General features: G+C 47.5%; 1 protein-coding gene across 3 annotated transcripts in view; it reads left to right on the top strand.

Moving 5' to 3' along the window:
• Positions 1-14,791, top strand: part of arhgap10 (Rho GTPase activating protein 10) — a 270,345-nt gene that overhangs the window by 169,136 nt on the left and 86,418 nt on the right. For all 3 annotated transcript variants that reach the window (XM_068041246.1, XM_068041258.1, XM_068041249.1), the window contains one exon: positions 9,108-9,202. In XM_068041246.1, the coding sequence (XP_067897347.1) occupies positions 9,108-9,202 (95 nt within the window). The remainder of the gene's footprint in view (positions 1-9,107; positions 9,203-14,791) is intronic.

The raw sequence follows: 14,791 nt of genomic DNA, 5'->3' as shown, positions 1-14,791 counted from the left end.
TTTATTTTTTCCTCCCATTTAGTTCAGACTCTCGGCCGCTCCGATCCCGGCCTGCTTTCTGTTACTCTGCTCCGATCCCAGCCTGCTTTCTGTTTCTCCACTCCGATCCCGGCCTGCTTTCTGTCTCTCCGCTCCGCTCCCGGCCTGCTTCCTGTCTCTCCGCTCCGATCCCAGCCTGCTTTCTGTCTCTCCGCTCCGATCCCGGCCTGCTTTCTGTCTCTCCGCTCCGATCCCGGCCTGCTTTCTGTCTCTCCGCTCCGATCCCAGCCTGCTTTCTGTCTCTCCGCTCCGATCCCGGCCTGCTTTCTGTCTCTCCGCTCCGATCCCGGCCTGCTTTCTGTCTCTCCGCTCCGATCCCGGCCTGCTTTCTGTCTCTCCGCTCCGATCCCGGCCTGCTTTCTGTCTCTCCGCTCCGATCCCGGCCTGCTTTCTGTCTCTCCGCTCCGATCCCGGCCTGCTTTCTGTCTCTCCGCTCCGATCCCGGCCTGCTTTCTGTCTCTCCGCTCCGATCCCGGCCTGCTTTCTGTTTCTCCGCTCCGATCCCGGCCTGCTTTCTGTCTCTCCGCTCCGATCCCGGCCTGCTTTCTGTCTCCCCGCTCCGATCCCGGCCTGCTTTCTGTCTCTCCGCTCCGATCCCGGCCTGCTTTCTGTCTCTCCGCTCCGATCCCGGCCTGCTTTCTGTTTCTCTGCTCCAATCCCGGCTGACATTCTGTTTCTCCGCTCCGATCCCGGCCTGCCTTCTGTTTCTCCGCTCCGATCCCGGTCTGCCTTCTGTTTCTCCGCTCCGATCCCGGTCTGCCTTCTGTTTCTCCACTCCAATCCCGGCCTGCTTTCTGTCTCTCCGCTCCGATCCCGGCTGACGTTGTTTAGAACATAGAACATAGAACATAGAAAAATACAGCACAGAACAGGCCCTTCGGCCCACGATGTTGTGCCGATCCTTTGTCCTCTGTCAAGGACAATTTAATCTATACCCCATCATTCTCCCTTATCCATATACCTATCTAAAAGCCGTTTGAAAGTCCCTAAAGTTTCTGACTCAACAACTTCCCCAGGCAAGGCATTCCATGCCCCGACCACTCTCTGGGTAAAGAACCTTCCCCTGACATCCCCCTTATATCTCCCACCCTTCACTTTAAATTTATGACCCCTTGTAACGCTTTGCTCCACCCGGGGAAAAAGTTTCTGACTGTCTACCCTATCTATTCCCCTGATCATCTTATAAACCTCTATCATGTCACCCCTCATCCTTCTCCGTTCTAATGAGAAGAGGCCTAGAATGTTCAGCCTTTCCTCGTAAGACTTATTCTCCATTCCAGGCAACATCCTGGTAAATCTCCTCTGCACCCTCTCCAAGGCTTCCACATCCTTCCTAAAATGAGGCGACCAGAACTGCACACAGTACTCCAAATGAGGCCTTACCAAGGTCCTGTACAGCTGCATCATCACCTCACGGCTCTTAAATTCAATCCCTCTGCTAATGAACGCTAACACCCCATATGCCTTCTTCACAGCCCTATCCACTTGAGTTGCAACTTTCAACGATCTATGCACATAGACCCCAAGGTCTCTCTGCTCCTCCACATGCCCAAGAACCCTACCGTTAACCCAGTATTTTGCATTCGTGTTTGTCCTTCCAAAATGGACGACCTCACACTTTTCAGGGTTAAACTCCATCTGCCACTTTTCAGCCCAGCACTGCAACCTATCCAAGTCCCTTTGCAGACGACAATAGCCCTCCTCGGTATCCACAACTCCACCAACCTTTGTATCATCTGCAAATTTACTGACCCACCCTTCGACTTCCTCATCCAAGTCGTTAATAAAAATCACAAACAGGAGAGGACCCAGAACTGATCCCTGTGGCACGCCACTGGTAACTGGGCTCCAGGCTGAGTATTTACCATCTAAGACCACTCTCTGCCTTCTATCAGTTAGCCAATTCTTAATCCAACTGGCCACATTCCCCACTATCCCATGCCTCCTGACTTTCTCCATAAGTCTACCATGGGGGACCTTATCAAATGCCTTACTAAAATCCATGTACACCACATCCACTGGTTTACCCTCATCCACTTGCTTGGTCACCTGCTCAAAGAATTCAATCAGGCTTGTGAGGCAAGACCTACCCCTCACAAAACCGTGCTGACTGTCCCGAATCAAGCAGTGTCTTTCCAGATGCTCAGAAATCCTATCCCTCAGCACCTTTTCCATCAACTTGCCTACCACCGAAGTAAGACTAACTGGCCTGTAATTCCCAGGGTTGTTCCTATTCCCTTTCTTGAACAGGGGCACAACATTTGCCACCCTCCAATCACCTGGTACCACCCCCGTCAACAGAGAAGATGAAAAGATCATTGCCAGCGGCTCTGCAATTTCATCCCTTGCTTCCCATAACATCCTTGGATATACCCCGTCAGGCCCGGGAGACTTGTCTATCTTCAAGTTATTCAAAAACCCCAACACATCTTCCCTCCTAACGAGCACTTCCTCGAGCTTACCAGTCTGTTTCACACCGTCCTCTTCAGTAATACACCCCTTCTCATTCGTAAATACCGAAGAGAAGTACTCATTCAAAACCTCACTTATCTCTTCCGGCTCAACACACAGTCTCCCGCTATTGTCCTTGACCGGACCTACGGTCCCCCTAGTCATCCTCATATTTCTGACATACGCGTAAAAGGCCTTGGGGTTTTCTTTTATCCTACCCGCCAAGCATTTTTCATGCCCTCTCTTAGCTCTCCTAATCCCTTTCTTCAGATCCTTCCTGGCCATCTTGTATCCCTCCAGAGCTATGCCTGTGCCCTTTTTCCTCAACCTTATATACGCATCCTTCTTCTTCCTAACAAGACTCTCAACCTCTCTTGTCAACCACGGTTCCCTCACATGACCATCCCTTCCCTGTCTGACAGGGACATGCTTATCAATGGCCCCTACTATCTGCTCCTTGAAAAAGTTCCACATTTCGACCGTGCCCTTCCCTGCCAGCATATGCTCCCAACTTATGCTCCTCAGTTCCTGCCTGACAGCATCATATCTACCCTTCCCCCAATTGTAAACCTTGCCCTGTTGCACATACCTATCCCTCTCCATTACCACAGTGAATGCTACAGAATTGTGATCACTATCTCCAAAGTGCTCGCCCACCAACAGCTCTATCACTTGCCCTGGTTCATTACCTAGTACCAAATCCAATATTGCCTCCCCTCTGGTCGGGCAGTCTACATACTGAGTCAGAAAAGCTTCCTGGACATACTGCACAAACACTACCCCATCCAAACTATTCGATCTAAAGAGTTGCCAATCAATATTTCTCTGCTCCGATCCCGGCCTGCTTTCTGTTTCTCCGCTCCGATCCCGGCTGACATTCTGTTTCTCTGCTCCGATCCCGGCCTGCCTTCTGTTTCTCCGCTCCGATCCCGGTCTGCCTTCTGTTTCTCCACTCCGATCCCAGCCTGCTTTCTGTTTCTTTGCTCCAATCCCGGCTGACATTCTGTTTCTCTGCTCCGATCCCGGCCTGCCTTCTGTTTCTCCGCTCCGATCCCGGTCTGCCTTCTGTTTCTCCGCTCTGATCCCGGCTGACATTCTGTTTCCCCACTCCAATCCCGGCCTGCTTTCTGTCTCTCTGCTCCGATCCCGGCTGACGTTGTTTCTCTGCTCCGATCCCGGCCTGCTTTCTGTTTCTCCACTCCGATCCCAGCCTGCTTTCTGTTTCTCCACTCCGATCCCAGCCTGCTTTCTGTTTCTCCACTCCGATCCCAGCCTGCTTTCTGTTTCTCCACTCCGATCCTGGCTGACATTCTGTCTCTCCGCTCCGATCCTGGCTGACATTCTGTCTCTCCGCTCCGATCCCGGCTTGCCTTCTGTCTCTCCGCTCCGATCCCGGCCTGCTTTCTGTCTCTCCGCTCCGATCCCAGCCTGCTTTCTGTTTCTCCGCTCCGATCCCGGCCTGCTTTCTGTTTCTCCGCTCCGATCCCGGCCTGCTTTCTGTCTCTCCGCTCCGCTCCCGGCCTGCTTTCTGTCTCTCCGCTCCGCTCCCGGCCTGCTTTCTGTCTCTCCGCTCCGCTCCCGGCCTGCTTTCTGTCTCTCCGCCCCGATCCCGGCCTGCTTTCTGTCTCTCCGCTCCGATCCCGGCCTGCTTTCTGTCTCTCCGCTCCGATCCCGGCCTGCTTTCTGTCTCTCCGCTCCGATCCCGGCCTGCTTTCTGTCTCTCCGCTCCGATCCCGGCCTGCTTTCTGTCTCTCCGCTCCGATCCCGGCCTGCTTTCTGTCTCTCCGCTCCGATCCCTGCCTGCTTTCTGTCTCTCCGCTCCGATCCCGGCCTGCTTTCTGTTTCTTTGCTCCAATCCCGGCTGACATTCTGTTTCTCTGCTCCGATCCCGGCCTGCCTTCTGTCTCTCCGCTCCGATCCCGGTCTGCCTTCTGTCTCTCCGCTCCGATCCCGGTCTGCCTTCTGTTTCTCCGCTCCGATCCCGGCCTGCTTTCTGTTTCTTTGCTCCAATCCCGGCTGACATTCTGTTTCTCTGCTCCGATCCCGGCCTGCCTTCTGTTTCTCCGCTCCGATCCCGGTCTGCCTTCTGTTTCTCCACTCCGATCCCAGCCTGCTTTCTGTTTCTTTGCTCCAATCCCGGCTGACATTCTGTTTCTCTGCTCCGATCCCGGCCTGCCTTCTGTTTCTCCGCTCCGATCCCGGTCTGCCTTCTGTTTCTCCGCTCTGATCCCGGCTGACATTCTGTTTCCCCACTCCAATCCCGGCCTGCCTTCTGTTTCTCCGCTCCGATCCCGGTCTGCCTTCTGTTTCTCCGCTCTGATCCCGGCTGACATTCTGTTTCCCCACTCCAATCCCGGCCTGCTTTCTGTCTCTCTGCTCCGATCCCGGCTGACGTTGTTTCTCTGCTCCGATCCCGGCCTGCTTTCTGTTTCTCCACTCCGATCCCAGCCTGCTTTCTGTTTCTCCACTCCGATCCCAGCCTGCTTTCTCTTTCTCCACTCCGATCCTGGCTGACATTCTGTCTCTCCGCTCCGATCCCGGCCTGCCTTCTGTCTCTCCGCTCCGATCCCGGCCTGCCTTCTGTCTCTCCGCTCCGATCCCGGCCTGCTTTCTGTCTCTCCGCTCCGATCCCGGCCAGCTTTCTGTTTCAGTATGCTTTATAAATTCAGTCAAAAATGACACCACAAAAACACTACTTCCACAACAATGAAGTATACTTTATTTGTCTATTGCACTTAAGAAATATTTTTCAGTGAATTAATAATCTCATTAGCATATTCTCTTATAAAGTTACGTTTATCTTTCTGTTTTAGGCTTTTTTCTTATCGTGTTTTCTCCCCCTATTTGCGTCTCACTGTTTCTGCCATCAGGAAGACTTACCTTTGCACATTTAGGTTTTTAAACATTTTGCTTGGCTAGTTGCCAAAAGAGTGAACTGCTAGCAGTGCAATGAGGGAAGCAGGGCTGAATTTTCAATGACTGTGGAGGCGGGTCTAGAGATGGGAGTCCTAAAATGGAAGGAAAATCCCATCAGTCTAGCTCCACGACATGTTCCTGCCACCATGAAATTCTTCAGGAGTTGGGGTGACAGTGGAAATGGTCACCTGCCTGCCTGTGATTAAGCTACTTGAGGGCTTAATTAAAGGGCACTTTCTCGACGCTGACTGGATTTTCCAGCCAGCGCACAGGGTACCCATCGTGTCAGGAGACTGTCTGTGAAATGATGGTGGCCTCCCAGAGGTAGGCTGGGTAGACATGGATCCAATGTGGAAGTTGCCTGTTATTGTGGCATCTTTCCCCTTCATGTCTAATGGCTCCACCATTTTGGCCATCTTATTTACCCCATTTTTCGCCAGCAACCAGGAATGGATGTGCCTGCCCTCGCACCTCCCTACATACTTCAGCGCCCCCCTCTGATGGTGGGGCTGTTTCTCTTGGACCTCTGGAGAGCCTCCTGTTGGCCTTCTTGTCTTGGGGGCTCGCCTGCCATCCTTAATTGGATAGGTTCCCAGAGGCAGCCACTTATCCTCCAAAATTGCCCTCTCGGTCCTGCCGCTGGCCTTTGTAGGTTCCCAACCCCCATTTCATCCTGGTAGCGAGGTCAGGAGCTGGAAATGAAAATCCTGCCCAGGGCATCTGGGACCTGAGTGAACAGGGAAAACTGTTATGTATCTCCTTAACCAATCAGATTGAATGATTGAGAAAGAAGTATAAGTTAGAGTGGCTAAATTCATAATCTATACAGAAAGAGGAACAAACGGGTCTTTTTCCGGGTGGCAGGCAGTGACTAGTGGGGTACTGCAGGGATCAGTGCTTGGGCCCCAGCTATTCACAATATATATTAATGACTTGGGTGAGGGAACTAAATGTAACATTTCCAAGTTTGCAGACGACACAAAGCTGGGGGGGAATGTGAGCTGTGAGGAGAAAGATAAACCTAACTTTATAAGAGAATATGCTAATGAGATTATTCATTCACTGAAAAATATTTCTTAAGTGCAATAGACTAATAAAGTATACTTCATGCAAAGAGGTTCCAATGTGATTTGGATAAGTTGGGTAAGTGGGCAAATGCACGGCAGATGCAATATCATGTGGATAAATGTGAGGTTATCCACTTTGGTTGTAAAAACAGAAAGGCAGATTATTATCTGAATGGTGATAGATTGGGAAAGGGGGAGCTGCAACGAGACCTGGGTGTCCTTGTACACCAGTCGCTGAAAGCAAACATTCAGGTGCAGCAAGCAGTTAGGAAGGCAAATGGTATGTTGGGCCTTCATTGTAAGAGAATTTGAGTACAGGAGCAAGGATGTCTTACTACAGTTATACAGGGCCTTGGTGAGACCACATCCAGAGTATTGTGTGCAGTTTTAGTCTCCTTATCTGAGGAAGGATGTTCTTGCCATGTAGAGAGTGCAAAGAAGATTTACTAGGCCGATTCCTGGGATGGCAGGATTGACGTATGAGGAGAGATTGGGTCGACTAGGCCTATATTCACTAGAGTTTAGAAGAATGAGAGGGGATCTCATAGAAACCTATAAAATTCTAACAGGACTAAACAGGCTAGATGCAGGGAGGATGTTCCTGATGGCTGGGGAGTCCAGAGCCGGGGGTCACAGTCTCAGGATATGGGGTATGCCATTTAGAACAGAGATGAGGAGAAATTTCTTCACCCAGAAGGTGGAAACCAAGTCATTAAATATATTCAAGAAGGAGACAGATACATTACTTAATGCCAAAGGGATATGGGGAGAAAGCAGGAACAGAGTACTGAATTAGACGATCAGCCATGATCTTTTTTGAATGGCGGAGGAGGCCCAATAGGCCGAATGGCCTACTCCAGCTCCTATTTTCTATGTTTCTATGAATAAAGACAGTGAAAGAAATATTGATTTAAGAGAGAAAAAAGGGACAGGAAGAATAAGTTTAAAAAAAAATTAAATTTGACATTTTTAAAATCTCAAACCATTAATACATGAAGGAATGAGAGTAAACACTTGTAATAGGTAATTTTCAGTGCCAGATAGGTTGATTGGCAGTAATTAACACTTATCATATTGGTAAAAGGATATTTAGACTTGTAATGACGAGACTTAACTTTCTGTCGTGCGTTTAGTCCATGTCTACTGCACAATACAGCAACTTCACACCATTCCATGTATTTCAGTGGTGAAGCAGACAATGAAATGCTGTTTCAAGAATCTAATGGAGCAGCACAGCTCTGGAAGCAACTTTTGGATATTCGGATTTAACGGGCATCTGCCCCCTTCTGAGGTTACTGTGCCATTTTGGCATAAATAACAGTGAGCGCCATTAGCATCACCGTTACTGTGACAATAAATTCAGGCTCCATAATTGTTGTGCATTGACCAACCCCTTTGTGTGGTGCATTGCTTTTAGTCTGCGTTCTTGCCCCTGCTCTTCCCTTCTCCCCGCCCCCTCACCCGACTGCCTGCCACACTATTCAGGAACTCATTCACTGGAGATTCTCAAAGATGACTCTGTAAACTGTCAGTCTGATGTTTTCTGTTAACTCACTAATGTGGTGCTGCCTGGGCTCTAAGCTCTGGGGTTCCCTTCCAAATTCTCTCCGCCTCTCTACCTGTTTCATGTTTTAAGATGCTCCTTAAAACCTACCACTTTGACCCAGCTTTTGGATATCTGTCAGACAATTAAAATACCTGAGTAACAATTTTGTATATTAGTTGGCGTAACAACAGACTGTTTACATCCTAAATTTGATTTATTGATTGAGAGCAAAACGAAAGTCAGGAGAGCTTGTGCTGTGATGTAGGGTGTATGGCCAACTCTTTCTCTTGGTCTACAGGTAAGACCTACCTCTTTAACCAAGCTTTTGGTCACCTGTCCTAATATCTCCTTATGTCACTTGGTGGTGAATTTTGTTCAGTAACGATCCTGTGAAATGCTTTGGGATGTTATATTTCATTAAAAGCACTAGATATTGCAAGTTGTTGCTGTTGTTGTTGCTACAATCATTTATCATGTTTAGATCTGACAACTGTCTCAATGGTGCAGATATACAGAAATAAAAGGGCTGGAACTTGCTGGAGTGGGGAATCCCATACACATGCCATTAGTTAGTCATTTTTCGACATTCTTCAGCTTGAAAAATGTTGTGCCGTAACTAGCTGGAAGTGTAGGGTGATAATGGGGCTATTTAGTTAATGGCTGTCTCCCTAACCAATGTGATTTGAGTATTAAGAAAGAAACAAAGGAACGATGGAGAGCTGGGTGAATTGGATGAATTAGAGTCAAATCAGGTACAGAAAGAATGATTTGTTAATAGAAAAAGGCACCGAAAGGAAATGTAAGAAAAACATTTAAAACTTGACAATTGTTAAATCTCTAAAAACAATTGACTACATGCTGTTTGTTAATAAATGACTGTATATACTCACACAACAGATGATAATTCTGTGTGGTGTTTTGTGATGTTTGGTGATGTAATTAGATCCTATATAAATTTAATCTATTTATTTCTTTACATTTAAATGTTTATGATGCTGCTATATAATACCAAAGAAGTTTGTTTTGAACATATCCTTGAAATTTTTATTTTAAAAAAAATAAAATGTTTGTGCATTTTTGTTTGTTAGGGCGATGAGGATGCATTCATTCTTAAATCGTGCACAAGAAAAAAGTCCGACGCCACAGACAAGAGGTTTTGTTTTGATATTGAAGCAGTGGGCAGGTAAAATAGCATTTCACACTGCACTTGTGGAGCATGTGACAGAAAAGCAATATTTTTACATATCTGGATTGATTCTTGCACTGCATGTGTTTCTTTGTTTTTAACGTTATGTGAAATAAGGGAATGATGCACCACTTTGTCATTCAGGAATCTGTGGTGTTCTATTTTGATCATTAGCTTTTTGAAGGAAGATAAGATTGCCTGCATTTTGCGAACATAGAAAATTGATGGGTAGGAAAAGACCACCTGGTCCATCAAGCCTGCCCATCCATACCTTGACGGCTGGACCATCATGGCTTAATGCTTCATGTCTCCCCTGACCTTCCACCTCCACCTCACACTCCCCCCCCCGCAGCTAAGTAATCTGCTGGGAGAGGCAAAAAAAAAATCAGAGAAAAAACCCAGGGCCAATAAGAGAAACATACACTGTAAAATTCCTCTCGGAGCCACTTAGGTGATTGAAATCAGTCCAGGTGATCACATCGACCAAGTGTTTCCCTATAAAAAGTACTTGCCTCCGAAATCATCCAATCTCTACCCCATAAAGGAACTGGGACATCTCCCTCTTGAAGGTATGCAGAGAGACAGCAGCCATCACACCAGCTGGAAATGTATTCCAGAGACTCTCAATTCTCTATGAAAAAGAAGAACAACGTGACATCATCTATTTCTACGAAAAGATAGTTTAAACTTCTTGTCCTCAGGTCCCCCCCAATTAGTTAAACTGAAGTAATCTGTCAATAGGGATGCTATCTTTTCATTATTTTGTAGGGTCACAGAGTTACACAGCACAGAACCAGGCTCTTCGGCCCACCGTGTCCATGCCGGCCATCAAGCACCTATCTATTCTAATCCCATTTTCCAGCACTTGGCCTGTAGCCTTGTATGCTATGGTATTTCAAGTGCTCATCTAAATACTACTTAAATGTTGTGAGGGTTCCTGCCTCTACCACCCCTTCAGGTAGTGTGTTCCAGATTCCAACCACCCTCTGGGTGCAAAAACTTTTCCTCAAATCCCCTCTAAACCTCCTGCCCCTTATACCCCCTGGTTATTGACCCCTCCGTTAAGGGAAAATGTTTTTTCCTATCTATGCCCCTCATAATTTTGTACACCTCAATCAGGTCCCCCTTTAGCCTTCTCTGCTGCAAGGAAAACAACCCTAGCCTATCCAGTCTCTCTTCATAACTGAAATGCTCCAGCTCAGGCAACATTCTGGTGAATCTCCTTTGCACCGTCTCCAATGCAGTCACATCCTTCCTATACTGTGGCGACCAGAACTGTACACAGTACTCCAGCTGTGGCCTAACTAGCGCTTTATACAGCTCCTTCATAACTTCCCTGCTGTTATATTCTATGCCTCGGCTAATAATGGCAAGTATTCCATATGCCTTCCTAACCACCTTATCTACCTGTGCTGCTGCCTTCAGTGATCTATGGGCAAGTACATCAAGGTCCCTCTGTACTTCCTAGGATTCTAACATCCATTGTATATTTCCTTGCCTTGCTACTCCTCCCAAAATGCATCTCCTCACACTTCACGGGATTAAATTCCATTTGCCACTGCTCCGCCCATCTTACCAGCCCATCTATATCGTCCTGTAATCGAAGGTTATCCTCCTCACTATTTACGATACCACCAAGTTTCGTGTCATCTGCGAACTTACTGATCATACCTCCTATATTCACATCTAAATCATTAATGTACACTGCAAACAGCAAGGGTCCCAGCACCGATCTCTGCGGTACACCACTGGTCACAGGTTTCCACTCGCAAAAATAGTCCTCGAGCATCACCCTTTGCCTCCTGCCACTAAGCCAATTTTGGATCCAATTTGCCAAATTTCCCTGGATTCCATGGGCTCTTACCTTAACCAATCTCCCATGTGGGACCTTATCAAAAGCCTTACTGAAGTCCACGTAGACTACATCAACTGCTTTACCCTCATCTACACATCTGGTCACCTCCTCGAAAAATTCAATCAAGTTAGTTACCATAACCTTTATGGACTTCTGACTTCCAGCATAGCTAAAAACCTTTTACTATTATTTCCACAATTACGCACCATTTCCTTTTCCAGAGATGTCATGGCTAATCTTATGGTTGTTATCGAGCTGGATTTTTAGCCTCTGCTGGGAGCTGGAACGGAGGCAGCCGGGTGCAGAGCTTCATGCCGCCAGCCTGCATGCCAGTTCCCTGACTCCATCCTGCCCCTGGGCCGTTTCCCGGAGGCGGGATGGGGGGAAGGTAAGGCTACCCGCCTGCAAGCAGAAGGTAACCAGTTGACCCAGTTAAAGACCTATTAACTAACAAACTAATGGAGACTGACTAGAATTTTCCAGTCGGCCTCCAGGTCCCCGCAAGCGGCGGGGAAGAGTTGAGTTGCCTGGAGGTGGCCTCTCAGTGGCAGACCAGGGTGGGTGGGTGGTGGGCAGCACTCCAGACAGGCTGAGAGGCCCTCCTTGCCTGCCTGGATGCAGTGCAGCTGCAAACCACCTTGTGGCAATGATCTCCCCCTGCTCCCCGCCCCACATTGGTGGCCAGACTGCTTAATCTTTTTTTTTCCTTTTAACTTTGAAAAAGTTGGAGAAAGGGTGCCTCTATTTTGGGATGCCTCTTCCTCACTTACCTGCCTTGGTATCCTACTGCAGCTTTGAAGCTGGAGAACCTCTGATTGGCCCTCCAGCTTCGAGAGCCCGCCTACTGTCCTTAATTGGACAGCAAGCCTGCTATTGGGCCATTCATTGGTCGATAAGAGGAAAATCACATGTGAGTAACTATTTTCCACACAGTGTGGGCTTCTGACCTCCATTTGAGCCTGACGGTGGGGTTGTAGGTGGTGTATACTGCAGCCATGATTCGCCTGTTGTGGCTGGGTTGCCAATCAAGCAGGTTTTTAAAAAAATTCATTCATGGGATGTGGGCGTTTCTGGCAAGGCCAGGATTTATTGCCCATCCATAATTACGCTTGAGAAGATGGTGGTGAGCCGCCTTCTTGAACCGCTGCAGTCCTTATGGTATAGATACATCCGCAGTGCTGTTGGGAAAGGAGTTCCAGGTTTTTGACCTGATGACAGTGAAGGAACGGCGATGTAGTTCTAAGTCAGGATGGTGTGTGGCTTGAATGGGAACTTGCAGGTGATGGCGTTCCCATGCATCTGTTATCCTTGTCCTTCTAGGTGGTAGTGCTCGCGGGTTTAGAAGATGTTCTCAAAGGAGGCATGGTGAGTTGCTGCAGTGCATCTTGTAGAAGGCTGTTTTGTCCTGGATGGTGTTGAACTTCTAAAGTGATATTGGAGCTGCACTCAGCTAGACAAGTGGAGAGTGTTCCATCACACCCCTAAATTTTGCCTTGTAGTTGGTGGAAAAGCTTTGAGGAGTCAGGAGGTCCAGTTACGATTCTGGTCAATGGTGACCCCGGGATATTGATGGTAGGGGATTCAGCGATAATGCTGTTACATTCAAGGGGAGGTCGTTAGATGTTCTCTTGTTGGAGATGGTCGTTGTCTGGCAGTTTTGTTGCACGATTATCACTTGCCACTTATCGGCCCAAGCCTGAATGTTGTCCAGGTCTTGCTGCAAGTGGACGTGGACTGCCTCAGTATCTGAGGACTTGTGATTGGGAATGAACAATGTGTAATCAACCGCGAACATCCTCACTTCTGACCTTATGATGGAGGAAAGGTCATTGATGAAGCAGCTGACGATAAGAACATAAGAAGTAGGAGTAAGCCATTTGGCCCCTCAAGCCTGCTGCACAATTCAAGGCTGATCTGACTGTGGCCTTAACTCCACTTTCCCGCTTCCATTAGCCATTGATTTTCTTGTGGATCAAAAATATGTCTAACTCAGCCTTGAATATATTCAATGGCCCAGTCTCTACTGTTCTCTGGGGAAGAGAATTCCAATGATTAATGATCCTCTGAGAGAAGAAATTCCTTCTCATCTCTGTTTTAAATGACCGACCCCTAATTTTTAAACTCTGCCCTCTAGTTCTGGATTCTCCCACGAGGGGAAACATCCTCTCAGGATTTACCCTGTCTAGCCCCCTCAGAATCTTATACGTTTCAATAAAATCACCTCTCATTCTTCTAAACTCCAATAAGTATATGCCCAACCTGTTCAACGTTTCCTCATAAGACAACTGAGGAATTAACCTCCTGAACTTTCTCTGAACTGCTTCCAATGCAAGTATATCCCTCCTTAAGTAAGGAGACCAAAACTGTACGCAGTACTCGAGGTGCAGTCTCACCAATGCCCTGTACAGTTGTAGCAAGACTTTCCTACTTTTATACTCCATCCCCTTGCAGTAAGTGCCAATATTCCATTTGCCTTCCTAATTACTTGCTGTACCTGCATGCTAACGTTTTGTGATTCATTTACAAGGACACCCAGATCCCTCTGTACCATAGCATCCTGCAGTCTCTCGCCATTTAAATAATATTCTGCTTTCTATTCTTCCCACCAAAGTGGACAACCTCACATTTTCCCACATTGTACTCCACCTGCCAAATTTTTGCTCACTCACTTAATCTATCTATATCGATTTGCAGACTCTTTGTGTTCTCCTCACAACTTGGTTTCTGACCTATCTTTGTATTGTCAGCAAATATGGCTACAATATACTAGGTCCCTTCATCGAAGTCATTAATATAGCTTGTAAATATAGCCCCAGCAAAGATGTTTGGGGCTCTGGCGTCGCCCTGAGGAACTGCTGCAGTGATATCTTAGGGCTGAAATGATTGGCCTGCATCAACCACAATCATTTTCCTTTGTGCCAGGTATGACTCCAGCCTGTGGAGAGACTTCTGCTGATTCCTATTGATTTCAAGTATACCATGGTTCCTTGGTGCCATACTGAGTCAAATGCTGCCCTATATCAAGGACATTCCCTCTCAGCTCACTTTAGAAATTCAGCTCTTTTTTTCATGTTTGAACCAAGGTTGTAAGGAGGTCTGGAGCTGAGTGGTCCTGGCGGAACCCAAACTGATGTTGGTGAGCAGGTTATTGCTAAGTAAGTGCCACTTGATAACACTGTTGACGACACCTTTCATCACTTTGCTGACGATTGAGAGTAGGATGATGGGGTGGTAATTGGCCATATTGAATTTGTCTTTTTTGTGGACAGGACGTACATGGGCATTTTCCACTATGTCGGGTAGCTATCAATGTTGTAGATGTGCTGGAATGGTTTGACTAAGGGCGTGGCTAATTCTTGAACACAAATCTTCAGTACTACAGCTGGGATGATGTAGCCTGTAGCCATTGCTGTATCCAGTGCACTCAGCCATTTCTTGATATTGCGTAGGGTGAATCCAGTTGGCTCAAGACTGGCCTCTGTGATGGTCGGGACCTCAGGAGGAGGCCGATATGGATCATCCACTTGGCACTTCTGGCTGAAGAAGGTTGCAAATGCTTCAGCCTTTTCTTTTGCTCTGACGTGCTGGGCTCTACCATCATTGAGGATGGGATATTCATTGAGCTTCTGCTTCCCGTTAGTTGTTTAATTGTCCAGAACCATTCACTTATCTCTGTTTATAGCATGCTGCTTCTGCTGTTCAGCATGCAGTTAGTCCTGTGTTGTAGCTTC

Source organism: Heterodontus francisci, chromosome 1 (genome assembly GCF_036365525.1).
Source record: "Heterodontus francisci isolate sHetFra1 chromosome 1, sHetFra1.hap1, whole genome shotgun sequence".
In the NCBI taxonomy this organism is placed as follows: Eukaryota; Metazoa; Chordata; class Chondrichthyes; order Heterodontiformes; family Heterodontidae; genus Heterodontus; species Heterodontus francisci.
The sequence above is the reverse complement of the archived record's forward strand: the minus strand, read 5'-3'. Positions and strand labels throughout refer to the sequence as shown.